This window comes from Gobio gobio, assembly GCF_949357685.1.
Source record: "Gobio gobio genome assembly, chromosome: 3".
NCBI lineage: Eukaryota > Metazoa > Chordata > Actinopteri > Cypriniformes > Gobionidae > Gobio > Gobio gobio.
In genome coordinates, this window is record NC_137099.1 from 50,898,390 (window position 1) to 50,920,839 (window position 22,450).

At 39.3% G+C, this 22,450-nt stretch overlaps 1 protein-coding gene across 1 annotated transcript in view; it reads left to right on the plus strand.

Annotated features, from left to right (window-relative positions):
• sorcs3a (sortilin related VPS10 domain containing receptor 3a) overlaps positions 1–7,530 on the plus strand; it is a gene marked incomplete at both ends in the record, with an annotated part of 376,847 nt that extends 369,317 nt beyond the window's left edge. The window contains one exon of the mRNA XM_079813000.1: positions 7,472–7,530. Coding sequence (XP_079669126.1) covers positions 7,472–7,530 — 59 coding nt within the window. The remainder of the gene's footprint in view (positions 1–7,471) is intronic.
• Between the last annotated feature and the right edge of the window lie 14,920 nt (positions 7,531–22,450).

Here is a 22,450-nt window from a genome sequence, read left to right on the forward strand (position 1 = left end):
ATAAATACAGTCGGCAGTGCAAATGAGCATAATCCAGTTAAGATATGGCAGTGTAAGATGCATATGTAAACAGTTGTTACTGTGATAAACAGTCGGTAGTGCAAATAACAAAGTGAAGGAAGATGTGAGGTAGGAGAGTTATCAGTATATGAGGGAAGTGGATCAACGGGGGTTTGAGTTCAATAAAGAGACAGCTCTGGGGAAAAAACTGTTCTTTAGTCTGCTGGTCCTGGTCCGGTGGATCCTGAAACGCCTGCCGGAGGGCAGGAGAGAAAACAGTCTGTGGGCTGGGTGAGAGGAGTCCTTGAGGATGCTGCGAGCTCGATGCAGACAGCGTTTCCTCTGGATGTGCTCGATGGCAGGCAGTGGAGTCCCTGTGATGCGCTGGGCAGTTTTCACCACCCGCTGCAGTGCCTTGCGCTCCGCAACAGAGCAGCTCCCATACCACACTGCCACACAGTTGGTCAGGATGCTTTCTATTGCGCAGCGATAGAAGTTCACCAGGATAGCCGAGGAGAGCTGATTCTTCCTCAGTGTCCTCAGGAAGAAGAGGCGCTGGTGAGCCTTCTTGACCAGGCTGGAGGTGTTGGTCGTCCACGACATGTCCGCCGAGATGTGGGTCCCCAGGAACTTGAAACTGGAGACACGCTCAACAGCCATTCCATTGATGTGGATTGTGTCGTGTGTGCCTCTTGACTCCTTCCTGAAGTCCACGATGAGCTCCTTCGTTTTGGTGGTGTTGAGGAGCAGGTTATTATCAGCGCACCATGTGGCCAGGTGCTGGATCTCTTCCCTGTAGGCAGTCTCATCGTTGTTGCTGATGAGCCCGATCACCGTAGTGTCGTCCGCAAACTTGACGATAGAATTAGATCCATACACAGGCTTGCAGTCGGCGGTGAAGAGGGAGTAGAGAAACGGGCTTAGCACACAGCCCTGTGGTACACCAGTGTTGAGTGTGATGGATGTGGAGCAGGTGAATCCTGAACGAACATTCTGGGGTCTGTCAGTTAGGAAGTCCAAAATCCAGTTACACATTGAAGTGTTGATGCCCAGGTCTCCAAGTTTGGCTATTAACTTGGATGGGGTGACAGTGTTGAATGCGGAGCTGAAGTCAACAAACAGCATGCGTGCATACGTGTTCTTATGGTCCAGATGGGTGAGCACAGAGTGCAGTGCCATGGAAACTGCATCCTCTGTGCTCCTATTGCTGCGGTAGGCAAACTGGTGTGAGTCCAATGTGGATGGTAGAGAGTCTTTTAGGTGTTCCAGGACCAGCCGCTCAAAGCACTTCATAACGATGGGTGTGAGTGCTACAGGGCGGTAGTCATTAGGGCACCTCGGGTTAGAGTGTTTTGGCACTGGCACAATGGAAGTGCGTTTAAAGCATGAAGGTACAGCTGCTTGGGCAAGAGACAGGTTGAAAATGTCTGTAAAAACCCCAGCGAGCTGCTCCGCACATGCCCTGAGCACACGTCCAGGGATGTTGTCTGGTCCAGCAGCCTTGTGTGCGCTGATCCGGCTCAGTGCCTTGCAGACATCTGTGGAGGAGAGTGTGATTGGTGGGTGGTCAGCTGAGGGTTTGAGCTTGGTGGCAGTTTCTCTGTTGTCTCTTTCAAAACGAGCATAAAAGTAATTTAGCTCGTTCAGGAAGTTGACATCAGTGGCTGCGGGGGTGGAGTGGGTGGGTTTGTAGTCACTGATAGCCTGAATGCCCTGCCACATGCGTCGAGGATCAGAGTTGGAAAAGTGACCCTCTATCTTTAGCTTGTAGCAGTGCTTGGCCTTTTTGATGCCCCTCTTCAGGTTTGCCCTGGACGTACTGTTGGCTTGTGCATCACCTGAACTGAAGGCAGTATTGCGTGACTTCAGCAGGAGTCGAACTTCCCTGTTCATCCAAGGCTTCTGATTAGGGTATGTGGTGATCTGTTTCTGGGTTGTAACACTGTCGATGGTGGTATTGATATGATCCAATACAGAGGAAGTGAATGAGTCAATGTCCGTGTGAGCGCCACTGGTGGCTTGAGAAGCAAACATACTCCAGTCTGTGTTTAGAAACCTTTCCTGGAGTGTGGAGTCTGCCCCCGCAGGCCACACCTTGATGGTCTTTACTGATGGCTTCACACGGTTGATGAGGGGTGAATATTTGGGTGATAGAAACAAAGAGAGGTGGTCTGACTGTCCCAGGTGGGGGAGGGGTGTCGCAACGTAAGCTCCAGCCATGTTTGTATATACATGGTCTAAGGTTTTGTTTCCTCTGGTGTGGCAGGAAACATGCTGGTGAAACTTGGGTAGCACTGACTTTAGGTTTGAATGATTAAAGTCACCTGCAACAATAAACGCAGCTTCCGGGTGATCAGTCTGTTGTTTACTGATGGCTAGGGATGTGACGGTGAGGAAATTTTCCCACCGGTTAATTGATGTGTGACAACACCGGTAATACCGGTATCACCGGCGGAGGCTTTTAAATCACTAATTCTGTCTAACCGAAAGTAACATGCATACGACCGCTCTGAACTGAAAACGCGCCAGTGTTGCGTATTCACACACCGTGAATGACAGCTCGTCTGTAAATGCGCGCTCTGTGAGGCCATGGGTGCGTCTCAATCAGTTCCCTAGTTCAGTAGTCAGGGCACTGATCAAGCATTGATCAGTCTATGATTGAGATGCACGCCATGAATGAATAACAGTTCGTCCGTAAAGCCTCGTTTATACTTGACGCGCCGCACGAGCGCGAGGGTGCACGCGGCAAAAAATAAATGCGCGCAGTCAGCGTAGCGGAGGCTCGCACTGCGGAGCCAGGCGAAAGGAACCAATGCGCGCTCTGTGCGGCCGTCCACATTTTACTTTCAGTTTTGATTTAGCGCCAATTCGGCTGCGGGTTGCTTGAATTGTGGGTTCATTAGCCTATTATTTTTAATGAAAAACACAACAACAAAACAAATGACCAACTCCCTTAAATAGGCGCTTTTACGTTTCGCTTTGAAACCAAATCTTCCGCGATCATCTCAGTCAGCTCCTCACTCTTAAATCTGATGAATGACTCCTGCCGCTGCCGAGACTCACGGTCGGATCCTGCTTTACTAAGCAGATACGTTCAGTTTTTATTTGTATTGTCTGTTCTCTAACTGAACTAAATTATTTTATTACTATAAAAAAAATCAAAAAGACGGTGGGCGGTGCCACGGTGGGCAAGTGATGTAACCGGTGTTGAGTCTGGACACCGGTAACACCGGCAACACCGACTATCGTAGCAAGCCTACTGATGGCTGCGTGAAGTTCTTTCATAGCAAGCTTGGCATCAGCATCCGGGGGAATATAGGCTGCAGTGATAATAGTGGAGGTGAACTCCCGCGGTAGATAAAACGGTCTACATTTAACCATGAGAAACTCCAGGTTAGCTGAACAATGACTCCCAACAATAGCAGAGTTTGTGCACCAAGCTTTGTTAATAGAAATGCACAATCCACCCCCTCTGCTCTTCCCGGAGCCATCTAGTGTTCTATCCGCCCGGAGTGTGTGGCGTCCCGCTAGCTCAATAGCGGTGTCCGGTATTCCGCTGTTTAACCAGGTTTCAGTGAAGATTAGGACGTTACAGTTCAAAAGTTTCTTACTGTGTGTAATGCTGAGTCGAATCTCCTCCTACATTTGCAAGGAAAATGCTGGGTAAAGAGAGTCGGTAAGGAGTTAGCCTTAGCTTAGCTCTTAGACCTCCACGCTTACCCCGCCTTTATTTACGATCACAGCGCCGCCTTCTAGCACTTCCGCCCGGCCGGGCAGAGCGCATCGCCTCGGGCGTCCTAGCGATCTCAGGAAGGAGTTGAAGATTGTCCATAAAACTGTCGGAAATTCGCAAACCAATATCCAAAAGCTCACAACGGGTGTACGATGTAAAAGCACAACTGTTCTGTACGAACAGACCCGAGATGAACAAGAAAAATACCGCAAAATTGCAGAATCTGGAGAGACGCTGAGCCTCGCGATCTACTCGCGCCGCCATCTTGGTCGTTACTGTATATGTTGCCATGACTTATTGATCATATTTTTATAGTGAACTTTTTGAGGATACATCTCTTTTCTAGTACTCTTATGCTTACTAGTTCTTAAGAAGAAGAAAGGAAAAAGTTTTTTTTCCAGCTTTAGTCTTTTTCAGCCTCAGGAACATTTGAGTCACAGGCCTGTGTACTACTGTAAAACTACTGTTGCAGTGGCGTCCAGAGCAAGACGCTCTGTTTTCCGCTAAAAATATGAATCATTCAGCTTTCAGAATTACACAGTGAAAGCTATCAGACCAAAAACACCCTTTGGAATCAGGAGAGTTTATAATCTGATACATAATGCATGCTAATGAGAACGATCTACATTGGGCCCAAGTGTCCTTATTTCCCAAGTGGATGCTTCTGTGATCATGTAATTGCTTAATAACTGCAAATTAATATTTAATTGGTGCTGTTAAGCAGTGATTATAAAAGAGCACTGATTAAACTATAAAAGGGGTCAAATTGGGGTCAGTGTGATAACAACAACTGTGATGAATAAACATGCAACATTCGGTGCCACGCGGAAAATAAATCCCACCACTGTTTCTGTGGGTGTTTAATGGGGGGATGAAACATTTGTATTTTTGGCTTGATTTCTTTCTTAATGGTTCAGTTTCGAGCCTGCTTTATATTCATTTGCTTGCCTTCACCAGGATAAATTTTTAATGAATCTAATACGAGAAAACTTCCAGTCTGTTCATTTATGGATGAATAATATATAGTTGGATGTATAATCAAGCATTTAGAGATAACATGAAATGGCATTCCCTATGCATTTAAAGGGATTACCCCATGATTTACTCATCCTCAAGCCATCCTTGGTGTAAATTACATTATTCTTTCAGACGGACACAATCGGAGTTATATTAAAAAATGTCCTGACTCTTCCAAGCTATATAATTGCAGTGAATGGGGGTTGAGATTTTGAAGCCCAAAAATGTGCATCCATCACTCATAAAAGTACTCCACATGGCTCCGGGAGGTTAATAAAGGTCTTCTGAAGCTGAGTCCTGCACGGGTCCGATTTTGTAAACCCACACCCGCCCATACCCGCAGTGCTTAAAACCGCATCCGACCCGTTTTCCGACAACAGCACTAAATAAAATCCGCACCTGACCCGACCCGCTTAAAATAGAACCGACACTCGATCCGCACCCACGATAATATCAGTTTAGCATATCACATTATAGACACACTTACAAAAATGTTTATTGCCAGCATACAGAAATTATTACACGACCATTGACACAAGGACAACGTGCATATACGTGCATATATTTTTGTATATAGGCCTATATTCGTTTGCACTTGACTGTTTAAAACCCGTGTTTAGATCCGTGTTCTCCCTTGTCCGACCCGCACCCGTATCCGACACAGTAGGATGTTTTTCACCCGTTTCAGCAATATTCGCGGGTCACCCGTCGGGTACCCGCACCCATGCAGGACTCTGTTCTGAAGTGAAGCGATGCATTTGTGTAAGAAAAGTATCCGTATATTTAAAACTTTAAAAACTGTAATATAGCTTCCTCTAATTGTCATACGCACGAGAGAGAGAGACAGAGAGAGAGAGAGTGGTGTTCGTAGGGTAGGGTAGGGATGAGCTGGCCGTTGCCATCTTGGCAGCGCATCATCGTGCGTCACTCCCGGATAACAGAAAATGGGCAAAAAGGTGGGACGTGGGCGTAGCTGAAGTGACGCGATGACTAACAGACAGCAGATAAATGGCTATCCTCCTGTCACTCAAAGTGGCCACGCCCTTAATTATGCAGAACTTTAATGCTTTATATAATGTAAACGAATTTGTTATAAAAAAAATTCACCCCCCTCACAGTTGTCATGAAGGGCAAAATTAGCTGTATAGACTAAAACCACAATTTGTGCCAGGCTGTTAACATGTTTTATTCTGCTGTAAAGTTGGGCATTTTAACACGGGGCTCAATGAGATTCTTCTCCCTTCTGGAGCCTGTCCCTAGTGGCCAGTCGATGAATTGCAATTTATGTCACTTCCGTTTTGGCTTCAAGAGAAACTGCGGGAGGTTGCCACTTGGATATAACAGGCAGATACGACTGCAGCCACAATTCATTCAAAAAGTACAAATATTCCAAGTGTTCCGAGGCCAAACGATTGATTTGTATGAAGAAAATCCCCAAAAGTGATCAGCGTCGAGTCCATCCGCCAAAGAACATGCAAACATTTCAAAAATTGCCGCCCGAAGAAATGTTACGTCAGCTTTGACAGCATTGGCTGTCGTATGTCTTGTGACCAATTGCGTCATTACGTCGGCTTTGATTGTAAAATGTCATTGGCTCTTGAGTGTCTCGTGACCGATAGCGTCATGCTAAAGAGTCGTGTGTATCATTTGATTGAGATATGACTGAGTGGACTGTGTGTGTTCACGGAGCGGCGGGATCATCATTTTAGCGATTAAAACATTAAGATCAACTCTCTTCTTTACATGAAGATATCATATGACTTCAGAAGGCTTGGAATGCAACAAGTTAATACTTTTATACTGTTTTTGGTCAGTTTTTGCAATAAATACCTGTGACTGTACTTGTATTTTTCCTGTTACTTGTTTTATATTGTTGAGAAGTGGGTAGGTTTAGGGTAGGAGTGGGGTTAGTTGCTCCAAAATATAAAAGTAGCCTATAAATATTCATAAAATCATGTCTACTTTTACAAATGCAAAGAATTAAATGCGTCTTGATCTGACGCATTGGGCAAACAACTGAAATCAAATGGAATACCTTTGCGTTGCAAAACAATGCTAAAGGTGTACCCTGTGCGTTAAAAAGTGACGACGAAGGGTCCTGACCAAGCGTCAATATATGACGAATAGGAGTGAGACCATGTTGGTTGACACACAATGCCTCTGCACTTTTTGATTTTTCTCAACATTGGGACAAGAGAGCTGTCAGTCAATAAATGGGAACTTATTTGAAAAAGTAACAGACATTTTGTTGTAAATTTTAAAAGTAATGCTAATGTTACTTTACCAGTTACTTGAAAAGGTAATCTGATTACATAACTCAAGTTACTTGTAATGTGTTACCGCCAACACTGGTCGTATACACCTAGCACACGCTTGAGGGTGAGTAAATCATGGGGTAATTTTCATTTTTGGGTCAACTATCCCTTTAACTTTGGTAATGCTGTATTTCAAAGCAAAACCACATATTCAACTTGACATCAAATCAAGACTTGATTTTATCCATTGAGGTTTGATTGAATAGTGAAAATTAGGTCTGGGTTAAATCGAAGAAAAGTTATTTCAGAAGAGGAGAAAGTTATTTAAATTAAATGTAAGTTTTTTTTTCCTTCTTCTTCTGAATGACAGGTATAATCAACCAGGGACATTTGTTAAGAAAATAGTCCATCCTGATTTGTTGAATTTTGTAGGCTAATGTGACATTTCTGTGTCTTTGACAAGTAGGTGGAGTGATCAACACCTGTGAAAGCACAAGGGAGATCCCGAACTGCACGAGTGTCTGAAAACATCAGGAAACAAGAGGTGGAGGCGTATTGTAAAAATGTGTACAGAGGTATCACAATTTTAAAGGTTGACAGTTTCCCTTCTTTGCTTTTTTGTAATTTCAAAAACACTGTCATTGTGAATAGTTTTCTAAGGAGCTCAGATTTGCATGGGTGTCTTGTTTGTAACGATCTGTGAGGAAAATGAGAAAAGACTAAAACGTGCTTAGGAAAATTGACCAACTTTTGAAATTCCAAACGGTCTGTTCTGAATATTACAGAAAAATGCGCAGAAGCCACTAAACCTCTCTCAGTGCACTGAAGTCAGTTAGTGGGGGGAAAAAAGTGGCTTTTCGTTTCAGAAGTTATTTTGTTGGGTCACAACTTATGCCAAGTTTGTTTAACTGTTCAGATTTTCACACATTGTGAAGAGTGCTTTTAGTGACTACATGAGCTTAATTTTGTTCTTCAGTTGGTCATCTCATTATATTTGTTATAACTTGAACTGAAGGAGCAAAATTGCAGCTGAGGTAAAAAAAAAACGCTTTTATATTCTCCTCTATGGCCCTGTTTTCACCCGGTATTAAGATACGTTTTGGTCGATCGGATGACAAGTGGACGCTGCTAAATACAGGTGTAAACGGGGTCTAAATCGCTTTGAGCTTGTCCATTTTTGACCACTTCCAGAGGTAGTCGAAAACGGATTGCTTTCGTAGAGTAAACGCTCATGTGGTCGAATGCATTCGAACAGCCACAAAAGACCACCTACTATCCGCCTACTGACCTAATGCGTAAACATTATGGGAAGCGCGCTAGCCAGACAGGATTTAGACTTTGACGGCTGAAGACCCAAGTTTGGTTTGAAAACGAAAAATGTACCAAGCACAATGTTCTCTCACCATTCCTGATTCCTGGTGGTCTTGCGGCTGTTAGAGCAGAAACGAAAGCCGAAGCCTTCCGTATGTTTTTCCGTCGCCTCCGCTCACGTTCATCTGTAAATTGCGCACGCTTATTTTGTCCATTAGGAAAGATTTGAACAAAACCTTATAATTTACCCACCCATAGACCGTCTCCTCGAAGAAATCAGGACAGAAGTGGTTGAAAGTGGACAAAAGAGACGCCAGGTGTAAACGGGTATGTGTCTCCCTTGTCTACTTGGGATCCGATCGACTAAAACGCATTTTGATACCAGGTGTAAACAGGGCCTATATTACAGCTTTGCCTTCATGTTAGCAATCCTGCTTTGCAATCTTCTAAATTGTTGGTTGTTGAAACATTTCAACTTTTAATTACACATTTATCTCGCATATCTAGCCTTGGTCTGAAGGCGGAGAGATATGAACTAAAATGTGAATTTTTTTCAGTCAAGAAGTGAGATACCTTCCCAAAAGCACTGTGATAAAATGTCAATTTGAAGGCAAGCTTTTTGTACTTCTATAAAGCGAGAATACTATTGAAAACCACATCTCTATAGCTTGCTTTTTTTGGATCTCAAAACTTAGTCCATGAAATATCAGACGTTGAGAATGTTTTGTGGAATAAATCTCTTGCTATACAAACATAGACACAATAGCTTGATATCTTTCTTGAAAATGTAAACTTTAAATCTAACATACCTTCAGCTAAAAGTTCCTGTATAAGCTCCTCATGTATATAATGTACTGTCGGTGTGCATTCCATACATTCAGCTTGTACTTTACTTTTTGTAGATAAAATGGGTTACACGATCATTTTGCTTCATAAGTGAATGCCTTACAAATAAGAATGCCTTTTGAATAATGTGTATTCATCATAATAGCTGGCCATTTAGAATCAGAAAATTAATTTATAACAGTTTAACGAACTGCCATGATCGAGTTAAGTGCATTTTTATTTTATTTTCTTTCTTTCTTTCTTTCTTTTATTTTGCAAACATTGTTATAGTGTCTCATCTCCCAGGGATTGAAAAACCATTGAACTGTACAAAAGGTCTCAAGTTTTAATTTCTCTGTATATACAGCAAGTGTATTTTCATTTCATATCCTTATAATGTAAATATAATAGAAATGAAGACTGGACTTGACTGGACGTGGTCTGCTATACATTTCCGAAAAGAGGGTGTTTTACGTATAGAAACAGTGATTTATTGAAGTGCTGGAGATAAGCCAGCGCTGTAAATAGTTTTTTTTGTATTCATGCATTGTACAAGAAAAAAATAGTAAAGATGTATTGCATATGCTTCAGTGTTGCCATTCTGGATTTTGACCTCAGATTTAAAGTTGAACCTATAGAGAGCAGTGTTTGAGTATACGGTTAGACATTTTATATCAGAGTTGATTGCCTGTTTCACACGAAATTCATGAATAAGCAGGTGGTTTCTTAGATTCCATTGTGAATGTAAATGTATAGCAATATATCAGAAGATAAGGGACTTTGGCCAAAATGACTTCCCCCGCAATTCATACCTGTTCTATTCAATTAGGGACATATTACAAACCAAAACATTGTGCTTCATGTGTCCATAACTTTTTTTAAAGAATATTTTTCTTTATTTTATTTTTTTGCGTGACACAGAACAATCAATTTATTCTTAAACATGAAAAAAGTCAATTATGCACTAAAAATCTAAATGATAAGATGCCTCTGTATTTATCTTAACTTGTGCTGAATTAGTGAAGAAATAGATTGCCCTTTTTGTTGTTTTATTATCATTTTAATTAATGCATGCACCATACATTAATGTTCTGTTTTGAAACTTAGTCAGCTGCCTTGCTGTCTTCTAAGGCAGCATCCTAATTTAAACAAAACCCCTGTTTTGGAACTAGGCAGCAGTTGTGTGTGTCATAAAATAGTGCTCCTTACGTGAAGAGACGAGTCGTAATTGATTTCAATGGTGTTTGCTGTTAGCATGTTGCTAAGCTAATACTCTGATACTGTTAATATGCTTAATACAAATATTGGGTAAAGTGATATTTTCATTATATTGAACTAAGAATTGTATTGTTTATATGTATAACAGAGGTCGCGTTAATCAAATATTGACCACATTTTTTAGCAGTGACCGAAAAATCTGAAATTACACTAAGGGGCTATTATAACTTGTAACTGTAACCTCTGTCCACTTGGAGGCGTGTGCACTCTTGCTGACTATGAAGTTAATAGTCAACGGATGGCTTTTCTGAGTTAAGGCTAGGGATGCGCGGTATACTGGTACTGGGAAAATACCGGTGTATATTTTGTTTCAAACGGTACAATATCATGATTTTGCTCAATTCGGTATATGCGGTATATAAGTTCACCGCTAGGTGGTAGTGCGCTACCCAAAATGACGTGAAACCGGCAAATGTAGAACAACATAGAACATAGAACAAAATGAATACAGCAGTTTAATCTCACTCAACACACACAAAACTAATTAATAAAGAGAGGAGTAGACATGAAATTTGGAACCATTAAACATTGCCAAGCATCGGTCACTTGCCCATCCTGGCTTGTGTGAGTTATAAAAAGATCGACAGGAGAGTGCATAATTCAAACGATCTAATTTAGACATTTATTTTCTTTTAACACTGATATACGCACATACGATCGTACCATTTAAATATAACAAAATCTCCAGCGTTTGATTTCAACCAGTGACGTTTAGATCTCATAATATTTGCATGGATACTATTGCACTATTTACATTCGCGTAAGACTACTGTGTTTATGTGACTACTCACTAAAGATGGACATTTTTGACGTAATTTTGTGTGTATTTGACTAAGGAAAAACAACTTAATTTGGAATGTGCAAGCTCTTTAGGCTTGTGTGTTTGTTGTTGGTATGAGCACAAAGAAAACTCTCAAAGAGCTCCCATCCCATCTATTACGAAATGCTATAAGATCACTTGCATGTTCAAATTGGCAAGGTTTAAAAAGACGTGGGCAAGCGATTTCCGTCAACTCTCCCGAAACGACAGCGAAAGTGTTGAATTGGAGCGCGCAGATTGCTTTTATAGTGCAGGTGCGATTTCTTTTGAAGCCAGAAGCAATTTGCAAATTTTGAGAGATGGAGAAGAGAGACGCGCAGTATTGCTGAAATTACTTCCCACAAGAAAGTTTCCAAATGGCTGATTTGATGTAATAATCTTTGTTTAATAATAAACATTTGCGGTCATTTCCCGCTTCGTATACCCTAAACTTGCGAGAGCGAGTAAAATTATGCGCAATACGCGCGCCAAAATTCAGACCCTGTAGGGTGTCGATTTAATATTGGTACTTCGGTATTAGATTGTGGTACCGTGCCGAAGCCAAAATTGTGGTATCGAGCCATCCCTAGTTAAGGACAAAGTATCCTTCACTTTTTACACATACGCGAGGGTCAGCGTGTACAGTGTGCGTGATGCGAATTTTGTCATCAGAAGAGTATACGCGTACTAAGTACACACCGCAAGATTTTTTTAACCGCGCGTACAAGTCAAAATAAGTATACTTGAGTGTAATACAAGTATACTTTTTATACTTGTATGTGAGTTCGACTGTGTGCATACGTTCGCATACACATAAAAAAAAAAACGTATAAGTATACTTTTAATTTAAAGTATAAAAGTATAAGTATAAAAAGTATACTTGTATTACACTAAAGTATAATTTTGGCTTTACGTGCCATTGTTTATAAGCTGATTTATTGACGATTTTATGCAGTTGAAACACTGATTGATCGATTAACGTTGTTTGACGATACGGTAAGTTGGACTTTATCTTTCAACACATTTTCTAACGTTCATTTGTGTTTATTTCGTTCTGTAACGTAAAGAGTAATGCACTTGAAAGCTTCGCTTGAACTGAGGCACTACAGTGATCTCTCGCGCCACATTAAAGAGCACCAAAAACGTTTGAATTTTGAGATTAAATGGACAGAATTTGAAAGCTGAAAGTTTGTTTCATTATAAAAATAACAAAGCTCAAAGCTTATTGTGATTTATCGGACATTCATGATGAAACCTGAAAAGTAACCCACAGTCAACTTTCTCTTCATAAATAAATAAATGCATAATCTAGCCTACATGCTTGTCCTGTAAGTGCATGAATAATAATTAAATGTGAACAAAAACAGAGCCTTTTAAATGGATTATTATCATTAAAATTACAGGCAATATTATGACAGAATTTTTTACTACCCTGTCCGGACGATGTGGAAGTCTAACGCAACCTCTGATGTATAATCAATATTTTGCCATCAATGCATTATGGGATTTATTTTCCATGATGGATGCATTGCTGACTCAGAATTTGTCCCCAAAAAAGTGTGTTTTAGAATGAAACCTTTTTTTTTTTCATTGGGAGCACTATGATGCCTTAAAATGCTGCCTACCTAGGCAGCTAACTAGGTTTTTGGAACAGATTTCATATTATTCTATGTATTTCTATAATTTCATCATTTCAAGATTACTGATATACCAGCGAGACTAACCACAACCTCGACATGTATTTTACTTTAATTTTAATACAATGTGACCTCACAGGGTTCGACATTAAGCCTGTTCACATGCTTGTCCTTCAGACAAGTAAATCTGTCATTCACTTGTCCGAGTAAAAAATTAGCTTGTCCGGATTTTTTTTTTAAATTTAATCTATTCTGAAGCAATATTCTCACCAGTATTCAATCAGCTATTACATATTTAAATATGCATATTTGTGATATTTTTAAAGGACATTTTTCCATAATCTTATTAAATATAGGCTATGCTTCAGCTTTCATTAGATTTTTTTAATATTTGATCTATAAATTAAATTAGAATAAGACACTATAGGCTGTTACAATCAAATCAAATTATTTACACTGAAAAATTACAACTGCATTAAATAATGTTATGAGATTATTTTAAATATTTTTAAATATACAAATAAGAAATGTTGGGAAGATAAAACTAAACCACCAGTAGGTGGCAGCAGGTGACAATCTTAATGAGTGAGTCATTGAGTCGATTAGTTCAAACGGCTGATTCATTCAAGAATTAGGCAGTCGTTTACAAATAGGTCATTGAATCTTTGATTCAACCGATTCATTCAAAACGCTGAATCATTCAGTAACACACTGTCTGTGAGATGCGTTCCGTTTCTGTGGTGATCTTTGTTTGGAATTATTTTCGCTGCTGAAATAGATCAAAAACAGTCCATATTGCATCTAAAATGTAAGGGACTTAATGTTAAATAATTGTTTATGGAACTGGCGTATGAAATCAACGTCATTTTCAGTCGTGATGGTATTCAGGAAAACAACACTCTTGTTAATGTGATGTTGCTTAACTGTATCATATGTTATAAATATAAAAACTACACAATTTTAACCGTGTATGTTAAAAAAAAGTTTCTTTGTATGAGCGGCGCTCATTTGTTTTTGATTTTCTCCTCGAGAGGCTGCGCGAGCCTCAACAGGACAACCTTGTTGTCAGTTTGTTTTAAATTATTATCCACTATCGATCTCCACTTACACTAACTGAATGCAGAATCATTATTGCACTCTGGTGATTCCCTAGTTATTTTTTGTTGTGACGTTTTAGGATACCAGGATACTTGTCCGTCCGGCGAGTAAAATTCTTTTTCACTTGCCCGTTCAAAAAATCCACTTGTTCCGGACAAGCGGACAAGCGTTAATGTCGAGCCCTGCCTCATGTTTCGAATGTAGAACATCTAGTAGAATCTGACCCCAAATTCTGTTTCACCACAATATTTCAGGTATTTTACAGAAGTGAATTCAAAAATATGAGTTTGAAACATGCACTTTTGTTCAAAAGTTTATTGTCAGTAAGATTACATTTTTTGTTTTTAAGAAATTATACTTTTATTCAGCAAGAATGCGTTAATTTGATCAAAAGTGAGTAAATACATTTTTCTATTTATCAAAGAATCCTGAAAAAAAGTATCATGATTTCCACAAGAATATTATAGCATATTTTCGACATTGATAATAATAGTAAATGTTTCTTGAGGAGCAAATCATCATATTAGAATGATTTTTGAAGGATCACGTGACACTGAAGACTGGAGTTATGATGCTGAAAATTCAGCTTTGATAACAGGAATAAATTACATTTTAATACACAGTATATTATGGTAGCTTGTTTCCACCACGGAATAAAATACATTTTTATTTTGCAATTCTGACTTTTTTTCTATATACTATATCTATTATATACAAATATATAAAGTATAATATATATATATATATATATATATATATATATATATATATATATATATATATATATATATATATATATATATATATATATATATATATATATATATATAAACTCGCAATTATCAAGTATAAAGTCTATTTTTCTCGCAATTGTGAGTTTATATCTCGTAATTCTGACAATATAACTTGCAATTCTGACTTTTTTCTCGCAATTGTGAGTTTATATCTTAAAATTCTGACTTATATTCTCAGAAATGAGAGATATAAACCCTCAATTAAAAAAAAAAAAAAGAGTCAGAATTGAGGAAAAAAAAGCCACAATTACATTTTTTTTTTATTCGGTAGCAGAAACAAGCTTCCATATTGTATAAATTGTAATACTATTTCAAAATATTACCGTTTTAGCCAAATAGATGCAGTCTTGATAAGCATAAGATGCATAAAAAAATCTTACCACCCCAAACTTTTGAACGTGTGTGTGTGTGTGTGCACAGCCTAATTGTATTTTTGCATAACACTCTTACTTTAGGCTACATTTTCATGAACCTTACCATGGCATTTTGAACATCTCTAGAGCTGCTGAAAACAGCTTTGCATTTGTAAACGTGAGCATAGTCTCCACAGATGCTGGTTATGTTTAACATGCTTCCTCCCTCAAGAAACTTAAAACGGGACCAAGAGACTCATTTAATGCATGATGTCTGTGAAGTCCAAAGCAGTGTGACATAAAACAGTGTTTTACCCTTAATCTCGACTTCTCAGAGGCTCTACAGTGTGCTGAAGTCAGCATGCAATTACAGTAGCACAGGCCTTGAGTCGAGGGAACGGGGGAAAACTGGTACTTTACCATCCTGTCGCACATTCCCTCATTAACACTCGCGGGTTCGTCTTTGCCGCTTTATCTCTACAATTCATTTGTTGTCTCGCTCTAATATTGACATAGATTTTTATTTACTCATTGTTACTCATATCTTTAGTCCTAAATATATGTCTCCTTACAAGATCTACAAGACATAAAGCTAATTTCCCCTAGTTAAATCGTTTTTGTCCTAACCATCCATATTAAGTTACAAGTAGCAAGGCATTTTGGTGGTCCCTTGGGTTGACAAAGTTTTCGTTAACATTTACAGACCTATCAATTAATTTTGAACATATTTACAATATGAAATATGTGTTAATGATGTTATGATATATGTAGCCACCTTAAACTGCACTAATACATTTTGTTGGCCCAAAATTCAGCTCCACATCTGTGGCCCTGTTTTAACCCGGTATTAAGATGCATTTTGGTCGATCAGATCACAAGTAAGACAATGCTAAATACAGGTGGGGTCTAAAACATTTTGATCTTGTCCACTTTCAACCACTTCCAGAGGTAGTTGAAAACACGTCACTGTAAAAAAATTGTTTCAATTGTTTCAACTTAAAAAAGTTAGTGTTCGTGCTGCCTTAAAATGTTATGTTTAGTCAACTCAAATATATTAGTTGTCACTTAGTACAAGTTCACATTTCAAGTTGACTAAACTTAAAATTTTTAAGGGGTGGCTGATTATGATTTCACTTTTTTAACTTTAGTTAGTGTGTAATGTTGCTGTTTGAGCATAGACAATATCTGCAAAGTTACGACGCTCAAAAGTTCAAAGAGCAATATTTTCTTTTAAAGGGTAACTAAACCCTAAACCAACTTTTTTTTGTTAATGATAGAGTTAGAGTTAGAGATAGAGTTAATGATAAAGACTGGGGCTTTATTAATGCTGTTTCAATGATTCGAGTAAATGTTTTGACATTTGAGTATAAAGTCTTTCAATTTTATAATATATGGTGTAAAACCGTATAAGTGCTGCCCTCTTAAGGTTGAACGGTGGCTACTGCAGTTGAACTTTCCTATTGGACGTTGTGGGTCATCGTGACGTAGGATGGCACTTCCAACGGCTCACTATCCGCGCCCCTGGCACGAGCTCACCACGCCCTCAGAAATGTTATCCCCAATCACATGATGAGAACGGCTTCACTCCAGTATGAACTGTCACTACATGAAGTAGAAACATTATGAACGAAACTTACTTGACACTTGCTTTAACATTGTAATGAAGAAAATGTGGTTACATAATGCAGTTGTCCGTACACGTCGCCGCCCGTCATGTGTACAGATAAGTTTCATACATAAGACGCACTTTCAAACCCTGACACGCAAGTGGTTGTCACGGTAATGCACAAAACCCTGTAATGTGCTGGCATATATAGTCTTTTATTTGAGGAAATCTGTTTATAATAGGCTATTAGGTCTGAACTTATTGGTCCTGCGCTGCTTATTGATTCAGTTAATTTGAATGAAAATACATCGTATGTATCTGATCTATTTTTAGTGGCATTCAGTATAAGGATTTGACTGTTCATAGATTAGGTCAGTTCTCTTGCGCTGCTGCTTCACTAGCATCGTCGGCATCGGGAGTTAAATCAGTTTGAACCAGCGGCTCGCATTGATAAGGCTCTGGGTCTGTGTCTACAGACAATTCACCCTCCTCCACTTCAGGTGAAGGTGGGGAAGAATGACCGCTCTGTTGCAAAGCTACTGGGGTCATTCCAGTCATCCTCCATCTTTGCGACTCGCGAGTCAGACAGCTGTCAATCAATCCATGCCCTCCGCTCAGTCCCACCCTCGGTTCGTCCCCTCTGTCTCCGCCGGGCTCTGCCCACTTTTCCAGCATTTTTCAAAAATTGCCAGTGGGTGGAGTTAAGCTCTGAGCTGGGGTTTAGTTACCCTTTAAAGAAATCATTTTTTAAGGACTACAACAAACTAAAATTGACATAAACCCTGCCCCCGGAAACACATAACAAATGCCATGTTGACAAGAGGAAGAGTTGTTGTAGAGCACATTTGAGAGTCTGCTCAAGCCGTCACATCCGTCTTTTCACATTTATTACATTTATTTTAACGCAGATGCAAAAGCATGTCATAAAAGCAAGATGACACTAAACTATACTTGTTCTATCTTCATGCATATATTCTCTGGCTCTGCAGGCATCTTACAACAGTTCCCACATGACAGATTATGCTAATCAATGACTTGAAGATCCACTTTAGTGACATAAATTCCTCAACTAAGCATTCAGAAACGTCCTGTTGCATTCTACATGTTGTCACTTCTTCTTGACTCTCTCCATCATTGTCCGACTCCGGTTTGAACATAAAACATTTTCAGTGCGTGTCTGCATGAGGTAATCAGAGCTGCTAACATGAGCTCTTGAAGCTCCGCCCATTTCTTGAAAGGGGGCCGGGAGCAGTAGCTAATTTGCATTTAAAAAGTGACAATTTTAATTCAAAAAGTTTATCTGTGGGGTATTTTGAGCTAAAACTTCACATACACACTTTGGGGACATACAATACTTATTTTATATCTTGTAAAAAGGGGCATTATAGGACCCCTTTAATGCAGCACAAACACGTACTTTTTTTAAAGTTGAATCAACTATTTTTTACAGTGCTGACTGGATGGCTTTCGTAGTGTAGACACATGTGGTCGAATATGTTTGAATAGCCACAAAAGACCGCCTACTTGCCTAATGCGTAAGCATTATGGGAAGCGCGCTAGCCAGATGGGATTTAAACTTTGTCGCTAGAAGACTCAAGTTTGGTTTGAAAACGAAAACGTATCAAGCTCAATGTTCTCAATGTTCTCTCACCACTTCTGATTTCTAACACACACTCACTGTGAGCTTATTTGGTCCATTAGATCGAAATATATGAAAAAACCCATACTTTTACTCGCCCATAGACCCTTTCCTCGAAGAAATCAGGACAGAAGTGGTTGAAAGTGGACAAAAGCGACAGATTAAAACACAAGGTGTAAACGAGTATGTGTGTGTAAACGATCGACAAAAACACATCTTAATACCAGGTGTAAACAGGGCCTTTATGTCAAAAAAGAACATGTTCTGATTGGCTGTGATAGTGTTGCATCACGCATATTATCACAGCCTTCAGTGTAAAAGTTATGGTTAGTCTGGAGAGCGAGGACTATCTAGGTTAGTGAGAATCTCTTGCTAATATTGAAAAGTACTTGCTGATGTTTACCATCTATTTTTCTTTTTTTTATCTTATTTATTTATTGCCCTTCTGTGCTAATGAACCCTCTCTCCCTCATTCAGTGGAGTTTTATTTGCTGTACTGACACTCTCTTTGTGATATAAATCATAACTTTGTAACAATAACGACACTGTATACATTAAAGCAAAATGAAGCTGATTGAAAAGATACTTGCCATCCGATTTATGTGTGATAGAAAACCAGTAATGTTTTTGACGAGCAGATAATTGTAATCTCCCGTCGCACAAAATCTACAGCTGCATGACTCATGGTTATTGTTACATCTTTATTTCAATATTTCTATGGAAAACTACTGTCATTTTGGAATCGTTTCAAATAAATGTATTTTTGTACATCAGATACGGTTTCCAGTCTGATATTTTCAGAATCACAAGTTCACGGTTCGCACTACAGTGGCGGATCCTCGGTTTCTAATGATGTTTTGTTGTCATTAGTGTCTTTAGGCAAAATGTGCACAGCTGGTGTGTGCTGGAGGCAAATTGTGCAGGTACACAAGGAAAACCTTAGGCGAAAACGTATAATGCTATCACAGGCCTCTCAAGTCGTTCTATAAACAGAGGCACAAAGGTGCCGTGGGTATTTGGAGCTGTGCGACTGCGTGACATGTTTGCTGGTTAGATCTGCGAAATGAATTTCTTTAGTCGTTGCTAAAAATGACTGCCATTCCAGGGAGGAAAACAATTTTGTGTTCGGCAGCGAATCAGAGAACAGATTCGGTGTAGCGTTTGGTCTGATTCGCTGATCTAAAAACACATACGCACACAAGGTGTCCTTCACCGGCTGACTTGGGAATTCTTATGTGGAATGACAGGTGGATGTCTTTACTCTGATACAGCGTAAATGATAGTTGCTGTTTATGTGCGGATGAGGGAATCTAAATTTAGCCCAAGGCTGAGTTCCCATGCAGCTTTGCGGGCCCGTAAATACATAAATTCTCCCAATGGCAGAGGATTTGTGAGTTCAGTAATCAAACTTTGATATATGAAAGATACTCCCTCCGGTGTTCCATTAATTATCACTCGCTAGGGCATTTTCGTTTGTAGCCTTGAACATATGGGACACACACACACACACACACAAACAAACACTTTCATCAAAGCTACATTTTCTCAACTACAGAGACTATTTATGTGATTTCTATTGAATTTTTATGAAGGTCATATTCTTATTGTCCATCATGTACTTTTCAAATGCCTTCGTGTGTGTGTACATTTTATAGCCTGACGTCGTCATACTCAATTCTAGTCAGAATATGAGTCTGATACTGCTCTATTTTAATGTGATTATGGGGGCGTGTTTCAACCGAACCAGGGGAAAAAATGCCTCTGCACTCAATTGGATAGACCTACAACCAATCAGAGCAACGGAGCGATGCATAGTTGTCAACAGAACTCGACTGCACGCACGCTGGAAGAAGAAGAAGAAGAAGATGAGTGTAAACAATCTTTGCTGGTGTTGTTAAAATAATTTAAGGATACACAGAGTACTTACCAACACAATCATAATTTTTAGAGAAACAGTAAAGGTGAATGCATATACGAACAAGTTCTCAGTTTAGGATTAGAATGAATTCAACCCAAGCACTCTTTGGTGACGTGGATGATTACGATACTGTTGATCATCTGTCCATCATCGTATAAAGCACTCCCTGACAATTTGATTGGTCCGATCAGCTCTGGTTCGAGCATAGTTGCTCAACAACGGATCAAGTCCAGACCGAATTTCCCGACCTCAAATGTTATGGGCGGGGCTAAGTTCGGCTGGCATCCAGGCTACACATTTTTATTGTTTTCCTTGAAAATCCATCTTAAAGATATTACTATATTTATAAAACTATTGTAGCGACTGAGGCGAATCAGACACATAATCGCCGTTTACATTTAACAAATATGTTTCAAATGCTTTGTGCTTAGTAACAGACCTTCCCCCAACACAACAGAGAACTGTCCTCAGTCACAACTGGAAACGAACTGATAAGACGTTTTAAGGCCCAAAAGAATGTGGCCGCATGAAAAGTCCACAGTTAAAGACACAAAGCCTGTAAATCACACACTTTTGCCTCAAGTTATAGACAAAGCGTCTATAAATGAACATGCACCCCAGGACATTGTATGTACACATATAACTGTCTTGTAAAGTGTCCCTTGGATGTTATTTCCAGTAGCGTACCGTTTGGTTTCAGTCAGGGCCTTCACTAACAATCAACACACCCCTACTCTTAAACAAACAAACAAACAAACAAAAACACGGACCAACAAGAATATCAGCTACCGTTACTGGCTTGATATCAGGATTCACACGAAGCTCGCGCAGCCCATCATCCGCAGCGGCAATAGCTCATTTCACATTGATCACTCACAATCCGCAAAAATTGCAAACGGCTGATCAGCGGGGGGTAGTGCTGCCACATCGCTGGGCCTCTGGGTTGTTTTATCACTACACATCAAAATTTGATTGGCTGATGACCCATGTCAGTCAAAGTTATGATCCAATGGAAAATGGCAGCTTCAACTGAAGGCTAGCTATTCTATTAGTGCTGGTCCACGGAGCTGTGATGCGTTTAGATGATGACATATGGAAAATACAGCTCAGCCTCACAAAAAATAACCACATTCTTTCTGGAAATATAATTGTAACGTACTGAAATAGACAGTAATTGCATTTAGACATGTTCTGACACAAAACATTTTTTATTTTTTATTTTGACAGGGCCAGCAGAGAAGGCCCTGATGGCCATGACAGCCCACCACTGGTTATTTCGTTTATGCATGTCTTATGAACAACTTACTATTTCATGTAACCTCATATATGTCGTGTCTCCTATCAAATTAATGCTCGCTTCACGACTTACACTTTCATATATGTGATGTGATCTACGAAAACCCATCACATGGTGACATTTTACCTTTTACAGCTTTTGATACCATGTGAAAGCTGGGACCAAGCCCTTTTCAAATCTATTTGTATTTATTTCAAGGCTTGTCTGAAATAAAAGTTATGGTTATCTGAATTCGGCTGATCGCGATGATTTTTAGGAACGGAATTTTGAGAAAAACGGGTTTAAATATACGCCACCCCTTTTTTCGCATGGACGTGAAAATGCACTATCCAAACTTAAATGGCTGTAATTCAAGCATGCTCTATATGGAATATAGACCTAAGGTTGGTCTTGCTTTAAAGAAGACACTTGGTAGATTATTGTAGATGTCAAGTAAATTATGAAAGTAAAAAAGAAAAAAAGTTGTAAAAGTTTAAGTTTATGAAAATGTAAAAATATATATTTTATAATAATATTTTATAATAATATGTATTTTACAAAACATGTTTTACTCTAAAACTACAAGAAAATCAAAGCCAGAAATATGAACAAGTTGTGTTAAAAATTTTAGGTTGATATATCAAAAAATTAGCTTTCAGTAAGAGTGTGTTTGGGCGCAGTACCAAAATTTTCCTTCTAGATGACATCCAAGCTCCATACTGACCATATGCATCTCCACTTCGGTTTGAGTGATATGAACCACATATTTCTATAATTGTCATACATTTTATGAAGTAGACATCCTATTCAGAAGTATAGGCAGTTTATCAGTATTTGATTTGAATTCAACCTCTAATAAATATAAAAGAACATGTGCATTATAGCTCATTGCTGCATCACAAATGGCAAAT